General features: G+C 31.7%; 1 protein-coding gene and 1 long non-coding RNA gene across 2 annotated transcripts; both read right to left on the reverse strand.

Moving 5' to 3' along the window:
* Window positions 1-1,511: 1,511 nt before the first annotated feature.
* Window positions 1,512-10,355, reverse strand: LOC143059806 (uncharacterized). Its single transcript, XM_076233367.1, has 2 exons — window positions 10,272-10,355; window positions 1,512-2,421 (listed from the first exon to the last, which is right to left on the reverse strand). Exon 2 carries the CDS (start codon window positions 2,383-2,385, stop codon window positions 1,987-1,989), a length of 399 nt encoding a protein of 132 aa, XP_076089482.1. The 5' UTR covers window positions 2,386-2,421; window positions 10,272-10,355; the 3' UTR covers window positions 1,512-1,986.
* A 916-nt stretch (window positions 10,356-11,271) lies between these two features.
* Window positions 11,272-15,156, reverse strand: LOC143059807 (uncharacterized). The gene is made up of 2 exons (XR_012973616.1): window positions 12,113-15,156; window positions 11,272-11,963 (listed from the first exon to the last, which is right to left on the reverse strand). It is a non-coding gene; the product is annotated as an uncharacterized LOC143059807 (long non-coding RNA).
* Between the last annotated feature and the right edge of the window lie 275 nt (window positions 15,157-15,431).

The following is a 15,431-nucleotide window of genomic DNA, read 5'->3' on the forward strand; positions in this document are numbered from 1 at the left end:
ATCCAGACTATCCATAAAACGAACATTTGGTAAGTTTGGTTCATAAAGCTCGTAAACTTTGTAATTATGGCCTTCTAAAAAGCTGTATTCGATAGAAGTGATCGGTAGACGAACCGTGCGTCTTGATCGCTCTAAATTGTAAGCCTAGTATCTTTAAAGGGGTTACAAAGCACTGCTCTATTTGTTTATAAATTACATGGCTTCTCAATTGCTTAAGGAATACATGTAATGTTTTATTAATGTTTTATCGATTTTATTGCACAACTTCAATGATTAACATCGATGCTTTTTAAATTCTGGTGGATTGTTGTCTCGTTGGCAATCATACCACATTCTTCTTTTTTATACATTTGTATTTCTGATGAATCCGATTTCTTTTCTTGTGTTTACCCCAATATTTTCTATCTTTGTATTTTGTTTTGCTTGACATTTAATGTAACTTCATTTTAACCAATTCTGTCTCCTTCTTGGGCATAACTCATGTGAAATGTTCTTTAATTTTTTAGTAAACGGATTAATATGAGTAAACAGCTTGTTTTCAATCCTTTTTAACGATTCAATGTATTAATATGTTTATTGTAATTGTCGTAGATAATATCATTTCCGAATAATATCATAATCGTAAAATAAATCAACAAAAGAAAAATGCAGGTACCATTTCAATTATATGACAGTTGTTTTTCATTCGTCAGATGTGTTTGAGCTATTGATTTTGCCATTTTAAAAAGGACCTTTTGTTTTGAATTTCTCTTAGAATTCGATATTTTGTCATTTATCTATATCAAAATACTGAACATCAGATTCCTGACTTAAGACAGGTGCTAACACATGCAGCGGGTTTAAATTTTTTTTTATAGGTAACAACCTTCACCGCCCTTATCTGAAACAAAAGTGTAACATCACAAAAACACACTATAAAATATCATTTTTTTATTCGAGCGTCACTGATTAGTCTTTTGTAGACGAAACGCGCGTCTGGCGAAAATATCGAATTTTAATCCTGGTATCTATGATGAGTTTATTTGCAAACACTGGGTCGATGCAACTGCTGTTGGAGATTTATTTCCCCGAGGGTATCACGAGCCCAGTAGTCAGCACTTCTGTGTTGACTTGAGTTATCATTGATATGTTCATATTTATAAATAAATTGTTAACAAAACTTTGAATTTTTGAAAAAAAACTAAGGCTTTTCTACCTCAGAAATAGATTACCTTAGCTGTATTTGGCAAAACTTGTAGTAATTTTTGGTCATCAATTCTCTTCAACTTCGTACTCTATTTGGCCTTTTAATTAAAAAATTTTTTATTCGAGTCTTTTGTAGACGAAACGCGCGTCTGATGTAAGTATAAAATTGTAATCCTGGTATCATTGATGATTTTATATCTACTGAAATGGCTTAACTTAACTTAATCAAAAGACACATTAACACAACTGAGTATACTAATACGAATGAATAAATTTGATCTATGATACAATGTAAATACACAATCAATAAAATAAGAGATATCCTGGAATGTATTATGAGTTTTATATATTAAACAATTTCAGAAAAACTAAATTGAACAAAATGCCGTCAATTAGAATAATGTATACAGCTAAATGAATTTGATTTTGTTGTAAGTTATACAGTATTTAGATGTCTGTTGTTTTTTATTTCCTCTCATCTGATTACCTCTTTCAATCAAGTCATTATCAAGACACACTGTTTACAAAGAAAGTCAATAGTCTTTTCAAAGTTTTATGTAAAGCAAAATTAAGGTTTCACATGTATGCCGGAAGAGCAAATTATTTAATTTGAAGAAAATTAATAAACTAATGAGTAAAAAAATCCGCATATTACCTTTGCATGTGAATAAGCAGTAGCAAAATACCCCCCCCCCCCAAAAAAAAAAAAACAAAACAAAAAAAACAACAACAAAAAACCCAGTGTTGATACATCAGCAAGAACAGTCTTTGGTGATGTGTTTTGGTCAAAGACATTCTTTTTTATTTCGACATGGTGAAAGTCTTATACTTCCTTTGATCTCCTTCCTTACGAATGTGGACTTTCTTTATATATTTGGCAGAAATATTCCCGTCAACCTTGCAAACATCCCGTCCACGTGGATTATAACATGTAACCTTTCGTTTTGGTATTGTTATTTCAAGGGCAACATCTGTTTTTCCCTGATCTCTCTGCTTCTTCCACCTACCATCATAGTTATTTTTGGCAACCTTATCTTTGGGTACACGAGGACCCATTCTAGTCACATAAGTTCCTGTGCCAAATCTTGCGTCCCCTTGACTAGCATGCGTTTGCTTTATTCGACCAGATTCAAAAATTGCTTTTGCTCCTTCTCGAGTTGTGTGATGGTACACGGTTGTTTTTGATTTGTGATGTGACATGGTCTTGATTTATTTTTGCCTTTAGCTATTGCATATCTAGAAAATAAAAAAGACTAGAATATTGTTGTGGAATATTTTTTAAAATAACAAAATATGTCATTAAATGCATTTTTGTACAATTTTAGAACATAGAAACAATACAATACAAAATACAATAATCATTTATTTAAGAGAGACAAAAGAGGGACGAAAGATACCAAAGGGACAGTCAAACTCATAAATCTAAAACAAACTGACAACGCCATGGCTAAAAATGAAAAAGACAAACAGAAAAACAATAGTACACATGACACAACATAGAAAACTAAAGAATAAACAACACGAACCCCACCAAAAACTAGGGGTGATCTCAGGTGCTCCGGAAGGGTCCTGCTCCACATGTGGCAAAGATTATAAAGGGATACTAAAACTCAATACTGTAAGTCGAAGACTAACTAAGATCGATTAAAAAATAGTTTAAAAAACCAATAATACCGAACTCCAACAAACCACAAAAATGTTAATCTTTTAAAGTCATATGGAACCTCAAATAACAAAATGGATAGTTTTCATTATTAAATGTATGTACATATATTTTTTTTCTGAAGAAAATTCTTTAATTTATCCACATTTAGGTGATGTTTCCTTTTTTAATTAATTGCTTCCATACGCGCTTTTAGTGTACATAATACTCACCAGTGACGCTAAGATAAAAAAGAAAAGGTAGAAAGTCAAACACTCATAAAGTTGAAGAGCATTGCGGACCCCAAACTCCCAAAAGTTGTGCCAAACACGACTAAGGTGATCTATGTCTGGGATAAGATCATCCTTAGTATTTTGAAAAATTCATACTTTTCTAAACAGTAAATTTATAAATAAAATTGATATTCATGTCGACACCGAAGTTCTGACTACTGGGCTGGTGATACCCTCGGAGACGAAACGTTCAACAACAGTGGCATCGACCCAGTTGTGTAAGTAGTTATCAAAGGTACCAGGGGTCTGTTGTTCAACTTGTGATTAAACTAATCATATGATTAATTTTAATCAGTCGTTAAAAGTTAATCGGATGATTAGTAAATGCAATGATTAAATTGCGTTGTTCAACTTATTTTAATCATTGTATTTACTAATCATCCGATTAATTTTTAATCATATGATTAAATTTGGGTAGTTAGCAAGTGTTTCCCACAATGCATTGTAAATCAGGGGCTACAAAACTTCCTTTGATGCATTAAATTATAACATTCTTCTTTTAAACAGGTTTTGGGTGCCAATAATTATTGAATAAATATCTTATAACATGTTCATGTTTTTTCTTATGGAAACATAAAAATATTTTAGATATGTTTCCAGTTCAAAATGAAATATGCTTGAATGAAAAAATAATTTCAGTGAATGCACTGATTAAGTAATCTCAAATTCAAAAGTAATATAGATATAGGAAGATGTGGTGTGAGTGCCAATGAGACAACTCTCCATACAAATAACAATTTAAAAAGTAAACCATTATAGGTTAAAGTACGGCCTTCAACACGGAGCCTTGGCTCACACCGAACAACAAGCTATAAAGGGCCCCAAAAATATGCATTTATTTACCATGAAAATGGTTTCGGGTGCATTTTGTAATAATCAGCATTTGCATTCCACTTTAAATTATGACTAGGGCCAGAGTTTTTCATGTTATTGCTCATAAATCTTAGTATCTAAAATGATGAGGTCATGCAGGTGGTCGAAAAACCAACATTCAATGAATAACCTGAAATCATGCAGTTTGTTTCTTAATTATATTAACAAATTTTAATCGTTGTTGAACTAGTCTTATCATGCAACATGTGACTCTTCTAACTCAGAAGCAATATCAGAGATTGTCTTCAGTCCTCAATCAACATGCATCATTCATGACCATGATTTTAATGCCGGAATTTGGTGTCTGACAACAACGACAGTGTCCGTGATTGCAATGATAATTCAGTTGAAGTCTTTGTTTTTACATAATGATTCCTTCAAATATCTGTTAAAATATTTTTTGTTAGTTAAGTCATACCTTCTACACATGCGAAAGATACGCTTTTGTTTTATAAATGACGAAATAATTTGGAATAACGATCTCCATTGACGCGTATGTGAAGGGTGCTTTCTTTCACGTCCGCATTTTATCAAGTATGGCATGCCAAGTTAACATTTCAGATAATTTTTACGGATGGTGTAGATCGTAACAGAACTGTAATCGATTGCAGTTCACACGGCATAAGAAGATACAGCGTGACAATTTTAAATATTCACTTGTGCAAGTGTAATGGCACTGTCCGAGAACCTTTTCAATGATTTTTTAAAACTGAAATAACAAATTGTTAGTTCTAGAAATTTTCATAAAAGGGGAAGGGGCACTGACTGCCTAAGAGGGGCCCGCTCCAATCATGCTTCAGTGATGCCCATTGTATGAGTGCGTCCGATCCTTAGCCCCATCTTGTCAAATCTCTTTCCAATTTATGTTTCAACTCAACTCCTAGCAACTATATTGTGTTTCTTTCAAATATTAAGGTATTTTATGGCTGAAATTTCTTTCCAGGAGCTAAATATCTCTTAAACGCCTCATATTTCGAGGATAAACTAATTTTTGCATTGATACAGCAGCCATCTTGGATGCTTTAATCATATGATTAAAATTTAATTCACCGCAAAGAGGTGGATTAAGTTTAACGACAGTTTTAGCCTTTTTAACGCAGCGTTAAAATTAACGACAAGTTGAACAACACACTAATCATATGATTAATTTTAATCGAATGATTAAGAAATTTTAACGACGCGTTAGCCCTAACGACAAGTTTAACAACAGACCCCAGGCTTATAATTTGATACCGAGGTTGAATTCTCATGGCTACTAATAAAATTGAGGAAGGAAATTGGGAATGTGTCAAAGCGACAACAACCCGACCATGGAGTAGACAGCAGCCGAAGGCCAGCAATGGGTCTTCAATGTAGCAAGAAACTCCCGCACCCGGAGGCGTACTTCAGCTGGCCCTTTAAAAAATATGTACACTAGTACAGTGATAATGGACGTCATACTAAACTCCGAATTATACACAAGAAACTAAAAATTAAAAATCATACAAGACTAACAAAGACTAGAGGCTCCTGACTTGGGACAGGCGCAAAAATCAAAATTGCGGCGAGGTTAAACATGTTTATGAGATCTCAACCCTCCCCCTATACCTCTAGCCAATGTAGAAAAGTAAACGCATAACAATACGCACCACATTAAAATTCAGTTCAAGAGAAGTCCGAGTCTGATGTCAGAAGATGTAACAAAAGAAAATAAATAAAATGACAATAATACATAAACAACAATAGACTACTAACAGTTAACTGACATGACAGCTCCAGCCTTCAATTAAACTGATTGAAATATTATGTCTTCATCATATGAATATCAGGCACAATCCATCCCGTTAGGGGTTTAGTATCATACTATTATAAAATATATAAGAAGAAAATAACCCGTGTCATGCCAACAACTGTTTTTTTTAAAAATAAATGTGTTTAGTTCTGATGCAAAGACCCTATAAGTAAATCAATATGAAAGCCAAACTATGCAATCTTTAATGAACTGACAACAGTATCGTAACTATATCCCTTCTTAATAAGTCTGTTTAAAGGTTATGTAAGGTTTTGAATAGTTTGTGATATCGAAAACCCTGGTGTAATAATTTCTCAGTAATACATAAATGTCTCTCGCTAAAATCTAATACGTTGTTACATACACGAGAAAATCGTACACGTTGAGATATATAAACACCATAAGATGGTGACAAGGGAACGCCACCATCTAAAAATGGATAATTTCCGATAGGAAATGAAAAATCATCTCTATTATCATAAATTTTAGTATTAAGCTTCTACCTACCTACCTACCTGGATTCTACCTGGATTATTGCGGCGATCATTAAGTTGATAACTTCTTTTGCCGCCTCGTAATTAACTTTATATTAAAATACTTATGATTTAGCTAAGAGCTATGCGCATAAATAGAACTATAATATTTTAATTTTCCTGTACTGGTATACATGTTGTACGATGGTTTCCACAATATTCTAAATACTTGTCACATTTAAATACTGCTGCATTTATATTATGTCATCTTATGTCATTTAGGATTAAACTTCTTCCCATTCCAACGTTCATCCTTAATACGATTTTTAAAAATATTGAACAGATTCTGCACAAACTGTTTCTGTTGAAAGACTATTCCATTGATCAATGATCCTTTGTGAAAACGAATGAAGACGTTGAGTTGACTTACACCTCTTTTTAATTAATTTCCAAACATATTTTGCCATTTAATATCATCTATCCATGTAAAGCTTTATATACTTGTAACATATCATAACGATCTTTTCTGTATTCAAGTGCTTCCCGTTAATGATATAGATATCAAGATAGAGGAAGGGGCAGTGGTCATTGTTAGTATTACCTTTATATGCATCGCTCACCCTGTCGACACATAAAAAACCCTCATCCGTTAGAACTTATCAATAGGAAAACAAACAGTTCATTTATTAACACCCTTTGTTTGATAAAGAGGACACAAATAGTAGTATATTCTGAACTCTACATTCTGATAGAATAGGGAAACATTATCCACCGGAAAAAACCTCAAATATGTCCGATACTGTAGAGTACCAGACACAACAAATCAAGGTAATGGTTATTACAAAACCAATAAAGAAGGTGGTAGGACAACATTGTTATATGGAATATTAATCCAGGTTAAGAAATTCGAAATAGCATATACCAATTTTTTCAATATATTACGTATACAATATCTGGCTTTAACGGTATACAATTACTAGTTGTATTGACACTAATCTAAATATATACCAATATAATAACATTCAAATATGTTGCTGTTTTATTTATAGATACCAGAATATTGCAAATAAGGTAATTTTTAGTCGAAAGAATGAATTTATTCACCTGTTGTTTTTGTCATATTAACTACTATCGAATTAATTAATCATAAAAAGTTTCGATTGGATATCACATATCAATAAATAGCTATGAAATTGTTCGAACTCTTATGGTTTTACTGTGGTTTCAGGAAATATTGCGAAAAATGGGACTTGGTTATAACAGCAGTAATTCAAACTCGCATTTCGAAAATTTTTATATGAATTAAACAGGATTTTCTTTATATCGCAAAATTAAAACCACAAAATAAATTTTCATGTGACGTCCATTATTGTTGCGTTGGTTCAATCGTGTGACGCGTAGTTCGCAATTTTATTATGCTGTTTTTGTGTACTGTTCTAAATTACTTTAGGTATTCGTTGTTATTCTGTGGTTAACATATCGAAATCTACTATTATATTATTATGAATTAATGTTTTTCTCTGTTCTGATTGGTCTTGCATTTATTTGTACTGTATACCTGTCTTGTAATGTTGTCCTTTTAGCGGTATATTTCACGTTGCCATAAAGCGCGAGGTTTTACTAGCCACATAACCAGATGCAACCCACCATTTTTTTAAATAAAATGTCCTGTTCCAAGTCCAGAATATCTAATAGTTCGTGTATATGTATGCTGCATTTTAAAAGAGATCTGGGGCCAAAACTAATTGTTTTTTTTTGGTTGAGTTTTGTACCTTATCATAAGGTAAAAACTAATAGTGTAATAAATAAAATTATAAATGAAAACAAAAAGTTTACAGAACTTAATAAATCGAAATGAACAGTTGCCTTCATCTATTTTCGGCAGCAACTCAGAACAGAAAAAGAAATAATCAGCAAGGTCTAACAAACTACATGTTCTACTTATCATACATACTTATATTATATTTTGACTGAATTTAAAGTTATTTTATACAATCATTTACATAAGATATATGACGCTAGATGTGTTTTCTAGGCTAACTTAAAAATCCAAAATGCAATATACAAGAAGGATAAAAGAAACGGTATTAAATAGTAATATACTTACGGATTATACACAAGGTTTTCTAAAAGTTTTTTTTTTTATTAATTTGAAATAAAAATTACATGGCGCTATATATATCCGTCTGTCCTCAACACGTGGTTCGACAGTAAGGAATTTATATACTTAAGTTGATCTTATTGAGTGCAATAATTGCGTGACTATATGTAGCTTCGCTAAATACAAATAAGAAAGAATGCGGAAGACATTCTTAGTGATAATATAAAATTCCTGTTGGAATACTGTAAACCTGCGAAATATAATCATTCGTAGTATCTGATACGTAATAATGTTACCAGTTTGATTATATCATACAGGTTAAACTTGGCCACTTTAACAAATATCAAATTATTTTGTCAACCAGTTGTAATGATGCAGAAAAGCCCTGTAGAAAACTACTGGACTAGAAAAGTTAAAGTGTATTATTTTCCCGATCTAAATAAAATGGAATTCTAGAAATAGAAATTTAAAAATTATTCTAGGATTATTGGATCAACCTTATCATTTTAACATTTCATTTTTTATAGTCATGAATATGGACAATAAGCAAGCAACAATTAACAACTTAATGAATTTATTTTGAGTTGGAATTTCATTATTTATTTTTTATATGTTCCGGACCTTATGAGTATTTGAAGCATATGTGAATGGTTATGACCCTAAACCTATGTACACATATGGTCCGAGTAAATGATACGATATACGTAAGATTGAAATTTTAGTAAAAGCAATTTTGAATAGTCTTGATTGATTTTTCCGCACGAAACACAATGTGTGTATGCTTTATGATTTATTTCAATTATACGATTTAATAGTCACAGCTGTTTGAACGTGCTGTTTCTTTATTCTTATGTTGAAAATAATTGACATAAATAAAAAATAAAACACATTGGTAAATTACAAATCAGAAAGAGTAACATAACAAAGTGTCTATAAACGTCAGGAAAAAGTCACATGACCGAAACACCCGTATAAAAAGCCATTAAAAGGCTTTATAATTGACTCTAGCCCAAGAAAGACAACAGATATACCTCGGTTGAGACAATATGACAAAGATAGGGGTTTCAGCTATCTAATCGATTTTGAGTTCATAGGACGAACCATGTGTTCCTATGAAAGCAGATATTTATTTTTACAAAATACCTATATGGTCTAAATACTCAAATGGTCCGGATCGTTAATAACCAAACGAATATAAACTCGTCTGGTCGGACCATATGAGTTCACCCATGTGGTCATGACCATACACGTATGGTCCAAATACTCAGAGGGTCTGGAACAAATATGTAAAACTCAGATCGACGTCCGGTCTCTAATCGACGTCCGTTCCTCAAATCGACGTCTAAATCAGACGCAACAATTAAATATCCTCAAATCGACGGCCATTTGTGAAAAAAATTACAAAAAAAAAAATAATCAGGAAATGTAATATGATTACTAATATGAACTAATACTATCCATCAGAGTTCAGATAAATTGAGTGTGAGCAATTATAGCCTAAACTATAGGCAAACGCACGGCTTTCAACAATGATAAAAACCCATACCACAAAGGCTATTTATAACAAACCTAATCCGAAAAACAAAGATTACAGACATAAACCAACGACAACAGGCACATACAAAATGTAGCGCTGGGTTAACAAGTGTGATCATATACCCCTCTAACTTGGATCCGTGGTGTAACTAGTTATCAAAGGTACCAGGATTATAATTTAGTACGCCAGACGCGTAACAACTCAGCATAAAAACACAATGCCACTATTTACGTATATGTTTCATCCCAGATATAAAACTCCAAAAAATGTTGGAAAATATCTAACAAAGTCCGAATTATGATACTCTTAAAACAATTAGCTGTATTTCTTTATTTTTTTAAAGTATTGTTGAAGACTGACTAATGTAAAAAAAAAAAAAAAAAAAGTGAAACTTACAGACAAACTTTTGAAGCTCAGTCCACTTACAACCAAAATATCTAATGTTTATTATTTTAAAAATACGGTATTTATCTAATATCAATTTCTGAAAATTTTCAGTAACATAGCTTCTAAAAATAGATTTATTTTACTTTCCTTTTGATGTTCTGTTTGTGTTCAAAGTTTTCACATTTAAATTAATAAATGACGTAATTTTTGGAGTGTAAACTCAAATCATCTGCAGGTCAAGGTCTCTTTAAATAATCTTAAATAAGGTATTTTTCGAAAAACAATTTTTAGTGATATCAGAAATTTCCAGTTATATGGGAATAATGTTAAGTAATCCTCTGCAAAAGTTTGATCTGTATATCAAGTATTATAATAATCAGAAATATTTGGAACCTATCCGAAATCAAAACATCGCCCGACTCTTGTTTATACATGTATATAAGAAACAGATATATTCCATAACAGCCAACAAACTCGTGATGACATCCGTAAAATGTACGAAGGGATAATTATAACTTCACTACTTTAAACTATTGGTTTAATAGCTTTCTTGTTAGCAGCCACCATCTATTCTTTGATTTTTAAAAAAGGTTAATTTTTAAAACCAAGTCAGGAATGCCATAGTTGTTATCCATCCTTTTGATGTGTTTTAGCTTTTGATTCTACCGTTTGATTAGGGAATTTCTATTTTTTCTCTCGGAGTTCAGTATTTTTGTGATTTTACGAGGATGATCTAATATATACTCTGACACACCAAGTCCTGATGGAATAACTATTTTACATCCTAGCTGTTGATATCCATGTACAATTCACCAAATCTAGTCTAGAACGCCAAACAACCATTTTAATATACTTTATATATTACTGTATAATATATACCCTTTATTCTTTGTTCTCTTAACTGATTTAGTACTTTTCAACAACGGTACCGGTATAATACTGTTGCCTTTGAAAATTAATGTATTCGATTCCGAAAGACTGATGTACTTACAAATAGATTACACAAAAGTATTGCATAAATTTAATTGAGCTAAACATTTGATAAAACATTTTAAATAAGATTAACCTGATTGAATAAACACAAAAGATAACATTACAAATTTGTGATACAAATTAAACAATGTAAAAATATACATGTAAACATTTTGTTTGAAAACGATACAACAAAGTGATAAATTTAAATGTATATTTAGAGACATGCATGTTTATAATGTCATTGTACACTATCCAATTTATTTTAGAAGAACACATGCTATGGATTGTCCTATTTTTTACTCTTCGGATTTAGAAACGTAGTAAACATATTTTGATTACCGTCTTTTCGAACGTGATTCTTATGTATATATCTGGCTGGTATATCCCCTTTAACCTTGTAGATATCCCTTCTTGTTTCCTTTATAGATGTTACTCCATGTTTCGGCATTTTTATTTCTAGTACTACATCACTTTTACCCTTATCTCTGTGCTGTTCCCAATATCTTGTTGCACCGTCGTAATTGTTCTTTGCAAACTTATCTTTTGATCTCTGTGGCCCCATTTTTGTCACATATGTCCCTTTACTACTTGCGTCACCCTACCTGCGATCCGATTGCTTTATGCAACCTGATTTCAGAATTGCACGTGCTCCCGCTTTACTAGTGTGATAGTACACTGTTGTTTCAGATTGATGACGCGCCATGATTGATTAAAGTGAAACTTCACCTGTAATAAAAGTAATAGTTAAAAGTTTAATAACAAAAATACCGAATTCCAAGGGAAAATCAAAACTGAAAGTATCACATCAAATCAAAAAGAATACACAAAATTGTGGTCTTTTTCCCTTGGTAAAATAAAAAAAAAGTTAAACTTACTGACAAATTTTTGAAGCTCAGTCCACTTACAACCCAAATATCTAATGTTTAAAATATCAATTTCTGAAATTTTTTAGTTACATAGCTTCTAAAAATAAATTTATTTTACTTTCCTTTTGATGTTCTGTTTGTGTTCAAAGTTTTCACATCCAAATTAATAAATGATGCATTTTTTTTATGTGTAAACTCAAATCTTCTGCAGGTCAAGGTCTCTTTTCGTTATTTTAAATACTTTTTTTCCGAAAAACAATTTTTAGTGATATCAGAAATTTCCAGTTGTAGGGGAACTAATGTTTAGTAATTGATAATCCTCTTCAAAAGTTTAATCTGTATATCAAGCAATATAACTATCAGAAATATTTGGAACATATCCGAAATTAAAAAATCGCTCGATTCTTGTTAATATATAAGGAACAGATATATTCCATTGCAGCAAACAAACTCGAGATGACATCCATTAAAATTTACGAAGGGATAATTATAACTTCACTACTTGGAACTCTTGGTTTAGTAGCTTTCTTGTTAGCAGCCACCATCTATTCTTTGATTTTAAAATACTGTAAAAGTACTTTAATTCTTGGGTATCAATTTTCGTGGTTTGAGCCATATTTACATGTTCGTGGGTTTTTAATTTCGTGGATTTTAGTTTCATAAAAAAAAAAATGAAAAATTAAAGCTTTTAGAAACGAAGGTTACAAATAGTCTGGATTGAAGTAAATTGCAAAGTAAACATGGACCAATGTAAATCGTAGTGATAATACTTATTAACTCATGATAAAAGGATCAACAGATTAAAGACCACCAAAGGTATTGATTAGGCCATAAACATGTCACCTAAAGAAAACAGTAACATAAACAAATGATACATTATAAACGTATCTTTAATATTGTCAAATAATTCTTATCAAAATCAAGCTCAGCATGAAATTATTATTTCCCATATGTGGAATAGGATCCCAGTTAGGGAAACCAGTCCGGTACCCACAAATGTAGTTCTTAAAAAAATATATAACTTTTGTTATAAATTGTGTAGTGTTATTATTTCACTAGTTCTGTAACTGAATGTAGATTTATTTAAAAGGGTAGGCTTTCTAGTTTGAATTTCTGTAAAAATTTTGATTGATTTAAATGTAATCTGGCGTCAGTACATAGAGTAAATTGCCTAAATTCTAGCCTTTATTCTTCCCCGGAAGTAGACAGAATGACCCTGTTGTCAATAAAAAAAAATTTTGCAACGGAATGCCGGTCAAGAGGCACTGAGATTGTACTTAGACACTTCAAAATGAATGCCTAACATGAACCAGAAGTCCCAAGGTGGCTATCAAAATTATTTATTGAACAGGACCCTATGTATTTACTATGATTTTCAATGCGTTCCAATGGGGAAAATAATTGGGTCCCCGTTCCATGTACGAGAACTATGAGGATATAAAATGAACACTTTATCATACTAGCATATCAATACAGGAAATCTGACTTTCATCGATCAAAAATATTTTTTATGAGAATTAAAAGATCAAAATTTGTACGTACAGTTTAGGTTATTTAAGATTAAATGAGTATAATCCTGCATGCAGTTAATTGTAGTTCTATGACTGCTATTAAAGTATTCTCAGATGTGACGTTATTCAATGTATTCTCTAGATCATATCAGTAGTCAAACCTACCGATGGGGATCTTTCCATGTCTTGATTTGGATAATGGTTGTTTTAATTTCGTTGGACACTTAAATTCGTGGATAAAGTTATCCACGAAAACCACGAAAATTGGTACCCCACGAATAAAAGTACTTTCACAGTATGTTATACCAAGTCAGGAATACGATAGTTGTTATCTACTTGTTTGAGGTGTTTGAGCTTTTGATTCTACCGTTTTATTAGGGACTTTCTATTTTTTTTCCTTGGAGTTCAGTATTTTTGTGATTTTACTTTTTTAAAGCATAATGTATTCATATCTATATGTAAGTAATAGTTATCCCATGAAATCGCAGTGTATCAGTGTAAGATCACCCCGACGGCTGATTACCAGAGGATGATCTAACATGTACTCTGACACACCAAGTCCTGATGGAATAACTATGTTACATCCCAGCTGTTTGGTATCCATGTAAAATTCACAAAATCTAGTCTAGAAGGCCAAATAACCATTTTAATATACTTTATATATTACTGTATAATATATACCCTTTATTCTTTGATCTCTTAACTGATTTATTACTTTTCAACAGCGGTACCGGTATAATACTGTTGCCTTGGAAAATTAATGCATTCGACTACAAACGACTGATGTACTTACAAATAAATTACACAAAAGTATTGCAAAAATTTAATTGAGCTAAACATTTGATAAAACATTTTGAAATAAGATAAACTTGACTGAATAAACACGAAAGATAACATTACACATTTGTGATACAAATTAAACAATGTAAAAATATACATGTAAACATTTTTGTAAGAAAACGATACAACAAAGTGATAAATTTAAATGTATATTTAGAGACATGCATGTTTATAATGTCATTGTACACTATCCAATTTGTTTTACAAGAACACATGCTATGGATTGCCCTATTGTTTACTCTTCGGATTTAGAAACGTAGTAAACATATTTTGATTACCGTCCTTTCGAACGTGAATCTTATGTATATATCTGGCTGGTATATCCCCTTTAACCTTGTGGATATCCCTTCTAGTTGCTTTTATAGAAGTTACTCTATGTTTTGGCATTTTTATTTCTAGTGCTACATCAGTTTTACCCTTATCTCTGTGCTGTTCCCAATAGTTTGTTGCACCGTCGTAATTATTCTTTGCAATCTTATCTTTTGATCTCTGGGGTCCCATTTTTGTAACATAGGTCCCCTTACCAAAGCTTGCGTCACCCTTCCTGCTATCCGATTGCTTTATGCGACCAGATTTTAGTATTGCACGAGCCCCCGCTTTGCTTGTGTGATGGTACACTGTTGTTTCAGATTTATTACGCGCCATGGTTGAGTAAAGCTGGGAAAAGTATATCTAAGTTAATATATATGTTCCTGATTTAAGTGACCCCTGTAAAAAAAAGCAATAGTTAAATGTTTAATTACAAAAGTATCGAATTCCAAGGGCAAATCAAAACTGAAAGTATCACATTAAAAAAAAAAGCATACACAAAATTGTGGTCTATTTTCCTTGGAAAAATAAAAAAAAGTTAAACTTACGCTCAGTCCACTTTCAATCCAAATATCTAATGCTTATAATTTTAAAAATATGGTATTTATCTAATATCAATTTCTGAAAATTTTCAATTACATAGCTTCTATAAATAAATTAATTTTACT

Source organism: Mytilus galloprovincialis, chromosome 14 (genome assembly GCF_965363235.1).
Source record: "Mytilus galloprovincialis chromosome 14, xbMytGall1.hap1.1, whole genome shotgun sequence".
Lineage (NCBI taxonomy): Eukaryota > Metazoa > Mollusca > Bivalvia > Mytilida > Mytilidae > Mytilus > Mytilus galloprovincialis.

Coding starts and splice junctions, on each gene's coding strand:
- LOC143059806 (XM_076233367.1), bottom strand. CDS start 2,385: ATGTCACATCACAAATCAAAAACAACCGTGTACCATCACACAACTCGA.